At 38.0% G+C, this 7679-nt stretch overlaps 1 protein-coding gene across 6 annotated transcripts; it reads right to left on the reverse strand.

The window, feature by feature from the left end:
- Positions 1-694: 694 nt before the first annotated feature.
- LOC113357039 (splicing factor U2af large subunit A-like) lies at positions 695-6862 on the reverse strand. 6 transcript variants are annotated; one of them, XM_026600298.1, is made up of 13 exons: positions 6657-6862; positions 6276-6514; positions 5686-5802; positions 4464-4546; positions 3774-3841; positions 3639-3686; positions 3160-3219; positions 2837-2897; positions 2605-2717; positions 1934-2380; positions 1459-1624; positions 1167-1234; positions 695-1085 (listed from the first exon to the last, which is right to left on the reverse strand). In XM_026600298.1, the coding sequence occupies exons 1-13, from the start codon at positions 6765-6767 to the stop codon at positions 948-950; spliced, it is 1719 nt and encodes a 572-aa protein (XP_026456083.1). In that variant the 5' UTR covers positions 6768-6862; the 3' UTR covers positions 695-947. The 6 variants fall into 6 exon arrangements, with proteins under 6 accessions (XP_026456083.1, XP_026456084.1, XP_026456086.1 ...); XM_026600299.1 differs by lacking the exon at positions 3639-3686; XM_026600301.1 differs by lacking the exons at positions 4464-4546; positions 5686-5802; positions 6276-6514; positions 6657-6862 and adding an exon at positions 4043-4449.
- Between the last annotated feature and the right edge of the window lie 817 nt (positions 6863-7679).

Here is a 7679-nt window from a genome sequence, read left to right on the forward strand (position 1 = left end):
AATACCGTCGCACTACCACCACCACCACCACCATCTGAATCCTAAATTTTGAACCCTGAACTGAACCCTGAATTATGAACAATGTACCCTGAAGGGCAATTTCGACTACTTAACTCTCTCTAGCGAAAATCTAACGGAATGAGGCATTTTAATCTTTTCCCTAACGTCCGGGCATTTTCACAACCCTGGTGTCCATTTTGGGACATTTTGCCACTTAACCCTGACAAGAAAAATTAAATGTAAAACTTTTTACCTTAAGTTTATCTCCAACCCCCAAGGTATTATCTAACAAACTTTATTTGAATTTAGAGACAAAATGATGATGTGGCTTTAGGACCCAAGGTCATAGAGAAAGTCTAAATATGACTTTCTTCATTAACCCCACTTAGCCATGTCATCTATCTCTATGACCTTGACCTTTGTGTTGGAGATGGAAATTTGGTGCAAGAAGTCTTAAATTCTAGGTGTCAATCAATTTTAACACCTTTACCCCTTACATTGGAGATGCTCCTAAGTGTTTTGGTCGTAACCAGAGTTTGAAATACCAAATATATACTTCTTTTTCTTTCTTTTTTCTGTTTTCCCACCTGAGTTTCTTTAGTGCAATCCAGTAGGAATCCCAGGACCAGTTCTGTAATATAAGGACTTGCCACTATCAGATACACTTTGCTAAAATAACACCTTCAAACAACAATTCTTAAAGAGAAAACACAAGCACACAATAAGTAATCATTTCAGAGTTTAAGTTGTTTAAGGATTTTAAACTACAGAAAGGTGCTATCAACTTGGGGAAACAAATCTAGAAAGTCTTAAAGGCAAGTGTTATGGCACAAATTCCAGTGAAAAAAAAGCTGTACAAGACTAGAAAGGGATGGAAAATCACAATAAGACAAGAGGTGAAAGTTAAGTTAGAACTTAAGCCAGAAGCTAGCTCCCTATTGCACAAGTTAGGCATCGTAAATCCCCTCGGCAAATTGATTCTCCGGGTAAAAAACAGCCACAACTTGATTTCCACCAAATCTCCTTCCATTAAGTCCAGCTCGGGCTTTACTTGACCCATCAACGTCGTTGTACTCCAAGAAAACCTACAGGAGAACAGGAGAAAAGTGTTATTTAACAATACAAAGTAACAGACAATATTTTATAGACCTTACATTGAAACTAACCTTTCCAAGTCCTGGAGATGGTTCACCGTTAGGTTGTGGACGCGGGATGACGATATTCATCAATGTACCTGCAATTGCAAAACACATGAGTTAGAATAAATTAAATATCACCAAAGAAAAGGAATTTCAGAAGGTCGGGAAGTGTAAACTAGTGGTTAATTGGGGAGTGAAATTGAATATTGCCAAACACAAAAGAAAAACAACTGCAACCACGAACGGACAAAAGCTCGAATATAAGAACCAAAAACACATCAACAGCTCGAATATAAGAACCAAAAACACATCGACGTACCAAATTTTCCACCTTCTACCCTCATATCTTCCAGAATATCTTCATATTCTTCATCATCTTTAAGCTCATCTGCAGTAACCACCTCTGTCAGGCATACGACCTTGGTAGGAGGAAGGCCACCTCCATTACCACCACCTAGACCACCTCCAGTTTGGAACAACTGCCTCTGCCAAAGAAAACAAGAAAACTCATCAGTACAGAAACAAGAAAAAATATCAGTAGCAAATATTTTTTTGGAAATGCTATTTGGCTCCCTAAGCTCCACCTCCCTATTCACCTCCCTATAATCTAAGCCTCACATCTACGTCGAGATTCGCATTCAGGTTCAGATGGGGTTCACCATTCCCCTAATGTGGGGTTTAAGGTTTAGATTGTAGGGAGGAGAATAGGGAGGTGGAGAGCCCTGCCGCAAATATTTATATAGCTATTATATATACTGGAAACTAACAAAAATATAAAGTGTGTTCCCCCTAACCTGCAATGCAACCTGTAGTTGTGCCTGTATTAATACGTTTTCCTGCTCAGGTTTTGGCTGAGTGGTGCCCAGGTTCGCTCGTCTAACAGTAAGAGTTTTATCACCCATCTTAATACCATTTAGAGCAGCACAAGCAATATCTGTAACTGAGAGATCCTGGTAAACGCAGAAGGCGTATCCTTTAGAGTTCCCTGTTTCCCTGTCCTTCACCAGATCGAAACCACGAAGGGGACCAAAAGATTCAAGCAACTCTCTAATCTGTGCTTCTGTGAAGTAATATGGGAGCCCACCAACAAAGATGCGGTCGGGACCTTCAAGTCCTCCAGCAGAGCCTGGTGTCAGCCCAACAGCAGCCAGGTTAAGATTAGGATTAGGCTGGCTTGGGCCCAGTGCGGCAGCAAGCGAAGGGTTGTAATCAGTAGGCCTCCTCACCTTCACTGGCCCACCCTATATATATATATAAACGAAGATCAATTCACAAACATCAGTACAAGTCAAGAAGTTGAATGATTGTTAACCCAGAAATAATAACCTACAGATGTTTTGATATTTTGGCTCTTAAATGACATCAATCAATATACTTAACCTTAAACAGCTTGTGATTCTAAGCAAAAGAAGGTAATGAATGTAACAACAGGGGAGAAATGATTTTCATAAACCTAATAATATACCTCAAAAATGATCCCATCCAAAGCCATCGCATTACTAGCTTCCTCAACCGATCTCATCTCAACAAAAGCGAACTTCTTGTCATGGTTTATATACACATTGACAACAGAATCCCCTGGTCGAAAGAGAATGTAAATATCAATATCCTAATGCAATAACTAATAACAATAATTTAAAAAAAAAAAAAAAATCAACTGAATAGACGTTTATAAACGTGGGCACACATCTACAGACCTGGGCCAGCAGTGTTTCCCCCAATTGCAGACATAACTTGACTGAAAAAAGTAGCAACAGACTGCAGCAGAATCATGAAAATAAAATTGTCAGAAGAAGTTGAAACTGGATCGATCAGAATGTTATGAAACTGAAGCAGAAGAAGATACCACAATAATCACCATACAACATAAATAAAATATGAGCTATTATATGAAGCAGAAGAGTAGTCGGGCATATAAAAAGTGTTTCTGCAGTTTCTCCTAACAGAATCATGTATATTGCTTGTACACTCTGTACTGAAGACACCAAGGTTAAGGAAGCGAAATGGGCTGAAAACGAACCTGTTCATTGGCTGTTGGAGAAAGGCCACCAACATACACCCGTCGCGCATGCCTTGTAGCCTACATAACATGCCAAAAAACAGTAATCACATTAAAAATCAACATCTATCAAATGGAAAATTGATGGTGTGTTTGGATGCAGGGTTTTGGAGGTGGGAAACATGATCCAGAAATCATGTTTCCCTGGTGTGTGGCGCTACCAAGAACCCTCCCAAATATGTTTCCCCTGGGCCTATGGCAAACATGATTTCGACTCGATCCTTCAAACAAAGTCCTAAACAATTACCGCCTAATACTTGTAAGAAGTTCACCGCATGTGTTTTGAAACCATGATTCTAAACGCGTTGCCAAATACACCAAGGGATTCAATTCTAGAATTCGTTCTTGTTTCCAACGATTCATGAATCCCTTGGGAAACATGAATGCTGCATCCAATCACACCATAAGAGTATTTCCATGTAAGGTTTAATACACCTAACCTGCTGGGTCATAGCCTGAACGGGCATCATGGGGAGGGTTGTGAATGGCTGACACACCAAAACATATAATCAATTTCAAATAAACAAAAGTAAAACTGTTCAATGCATTAAAAGAATTAGAGAAAGATCACAAACCTGTCCCGGCGTTAACGCTAACATATTAGGAAACATTCCAGGAATTGATGTAGCAGCAGATATTTGACCTGCAAGGGAGCTTATTAAGTTAGAAACAGCACAATCAAGAAACCACGGAAAAGAATAAAAAGCAACATCCAACTGTCTCTTCCTTGCAGTGATTGAAGATCTAAGTCTCTTTAGCTTTCCCTGGGAAAAACACTAACGATATATGAATGGAATATATGATATATCTTTGGAAATGCTGGAGGAAATATTTACAAGGCTACCAAAAAAGCTACAGTTGCCGGTTGAAGACGAACAAGATCCATCATTCCTCCTTGAACATATAATCTACAGTAGTCGCTCAGAACCATTTGCAGAACAGTGGGACATGTAGCCCAAGGTTGCCTTCTTACAAGAACAAATAAACACAGAAAAATAGAAACAAACACCAAAAACAAGAAAACAACCAAAAAAAACTTTCAGTTTCGGGATCAACAGTCTAAAGAAAAATACGAAAGACAACACTGGAACCAGAGATATTGAAGCTTAGCTAGCACACAACAAGTGAAACACAAACAAGTACGCTTACCCAATTTAGACCATGCAATCTGAAAATCACTTTCCAGAGTAAACACACAATAAGGAGTTCACTTAATAACAACGATACAAAAGTCATCATAAGGGAGATGTGCGATATATATGTACCTGCAGCAGCGGCAGCAGCAGCAACACCGGCCGCTAGCATTGTAGTTGAGGGAGGAGCCATGTCAAAGCCACTAATTCGTTTACTGTAGAAATAATTGTCACGGATAGCATTAGCTTGATAAATAGATAGTTAATCGGAACAAAGCAGGTACTCACTTTTTTGAGAGCATTACCCCTGGATTTTCCTTCGTAAAAAACACCCTGATATATTTTACGTTATTGTGAAAGTTAACTAGTATGTACTTGACGCATGTAAACACCGACTCAACCTCTGAATAAATTGAATGAATATAATGTTTGTATATGAACCAAAAACTAGACCATAATAACCTTTGGGGGTATTTTCTTAGATCGTTGATTGCAAACTCCTAACTCAAGATCAGAAAATCATATTTAACTGTCAGACGCAGTATACCAAGGTATAGAGTGTACTGAAACTCAATCTTCCTAACATTTGTTCCATTCAGTGCTACACACTACTGCCCTATCATGCATGCGAAATTACCTACAAAATATATGCAGACAAGGCTACAGCTATTCATTTGGACAACACACATAACGTTTTACCATTTTAAGCTCGCTAGCCAAACACCAAAAATCAACCCCCATAATAAACACAACATATCTCGAGCTTATCTTCACCTGGAAAAGAGGGGAGACTAAAACACGGAGATAAACTGTCAAAGGGATGATGTGTATACACAGAACAACTTAAAGGGCCGAACTAAAACCAAAAGGAGAGAGAATCTATATCTGATCTCTAATATATGTTCTCCACAGCAACAACAACAACAAAAAAAAAAAAAAAACAACAACAACAACTTAAAAAGCCACAATTTTCCACTAAAAAGAAAAAAAATCCAGCAATTAAGTTAAGATCCCAGGTATATTCGCATTGGAAATTGTGCATTCATATGCATCGCGAGAAAACAGTTTGATTAAGCAGAAGACAAACAATTTTGCGATGCACATATCATTGGGGGTGGAGTACTTGGTCAGAGGCCTTCACCTCCAGTGCAAGAATCTTCACAAATAACAAACATGACTCTCAACCCTAGTTACATGAGAACCGAAAATCTGGCATGCCAAGAAAAATTAAGATATAGTATTACATGAACAACAATGTTTCAAGTGTGTCTTAAATATTAACAGATAAAGCCTTAATTGGGGAGGAAAAAGAAACAATAAGTCAACAACCATAGTCAAATCAAACTGGCTTTACCTCTTTGATCGTGACCGGGAACGAGATCGTGACCTATGACTGGATCTTTCTCTTGAACGAGATCGAGAACGGTGCTTATGACGTCGGCCTTCTCTTTCTCTGTCATAATCTCGATGCCTAAAATTGAATTGGGTTAGTAATAGCACATAACTTAGCTGACGGTGTTATGGCTACGTACACAAATTAGTAATCAGATAAACAGTGGCAACACTTGCAATCAAAACAAACTAGCTTTCTGCATCTCCACGTTTAGATTTGTGCAACAAACAATAAATAAGTTCTTGAAAACCCTACGTAACAAGTGATTCTCATCCAGGCTTTGCCATGTTCTTGCAGATAATGACGTCCAAAAATTGTGTATGTCTGGTGTACACTTGCACATCATACTATAATTTTAACTCTAACAGAACTAATCAGCATATTATAACTAGAAAGTAAAGCAAATAAGTAGTGAGGCAAGTTATAAGCATGTGTAACTCTGTCTTTGAAATTCAGGTTCTATAATTTTTACAGGTTAAAAGTGTAAACATCTCAGTTCTGGTGTATAACTGAAACATCTCAGTTTCGTGCAGGTATGTTCAGAATATCACCTTTCAAATTCACGGCTTCGACTTCGATGGTAATCATCCACGTCATCTCTACCACCCCGATCCCGTTCCCTTCTATCACCACCCCGGTCTTCATGACGATCTCTGTGACGGCGACTACTTCTATCTTTCTCACGTTCACGCTCTTTCTCTCTATCTCCTCCCCTATCTCTTTCCCTCTCCTTTTCTCTCCCATTCTCTCTTTCTCTTTCCCTACTTTTCGAAGATCCACGCGAAACATGCTGCAATAATACTAATTAACAACACAAAAAAGAAAACAAGAAACAAAAAACAAAACTAGAGTCATAATTTTTCATGCTCGTTCAAACTTCTCTTGGTTCTTCTCAAGAACAACACAAAATTAGGGCAAATCAGATAGAAAACCTGAGATTTAGAATCAGTGTGATCGTTAGGACTTCCACCTCTCCGTTGAGAAGGACTCGAATCTTCATAATCGTCACCAACATCAGCGTACTTCTTCCCGTTTTCAGGCATTTTCTTGGTCTAGGGTTTATTCCTTCCTCTTTTTTTTCCCAGAGTTCACGAGTCCTTCAAGGGCTTTAAGAACTTGCTATTCTAGGGCTTCTGCTTTTCCCGTGTGGTTATTTAAACGATTTTAATGACCGTGTTTCTGCCTTGTACGCAAATCTTTGTTCCTCTCGGTACAAGGTTTACACACCCTGTCCCACTATAACTTGACTTATTTACTTTTAAATTTTGTCCCATAATAGATGACTTATTTCACTAAACAAGGAGATATAGTATTTCTAAAATTATCATTTTAATTGATTATAAGAAATATGCATTATTTGATATACATGTTTATATTCGTTACGTAGATGTTTTAAAATGTTTTTCAATGATATGAAAATTGTGAACATTCGCTGTGTAGTTTGAGAGATAAATCATTTCAAAATTTCATTAGTTATTATCCATAAGGTATAATTGTAAAAGAATACTTAAAAATAATTTTTTCCCTCTCTTGTTTTAAGAATTGTGCAAACTTAAACTAGGTCATTTAATAGTGGGACGGAGGAAGTATATCTTACACTATGCCTACACTCGATACTCAGGGCACCTAAGGGCCCTAGACCAATGTTCTGAGAATCGGACCGGGAGTCGAAGTAGTAAAATTACTGGACCAGGTTTAACTGGTCCAACCTGTTGTTCTCTAGGTCAAATAATTTAGTGTTTTCAAATCTTTGGGAAATTTAGATATGCATATAAAATTTAGCAACCGCCACCACCCCACACTCATATCTAATATATAATCTTCTTCTGTCCCCTTATCGGAAGAAAAAAAAAGGAAAAAAAAAGTATATAATCTTCTTTAGAAAAGTGATTTTACTTTAATTTCTTTTATTGGTTCAATCATCACTTAAGATAATGGTAGGTTCAATCAGGAAA

This window comes from Papaver somniferum, chromosome 3, assembly GCF_003573695.1.
Source record: "Papaver somniferum cultivar HN1 chromosome 3, ASM357369v1, whole genome shotgun sequence".
Taxonomy (NCBI): Eukaryota; Viridiplantae; Streptophyta; class Magnoliopsida; order Ranunculales; family Papaveraceae; genus Papaver; species Papaver somniferum.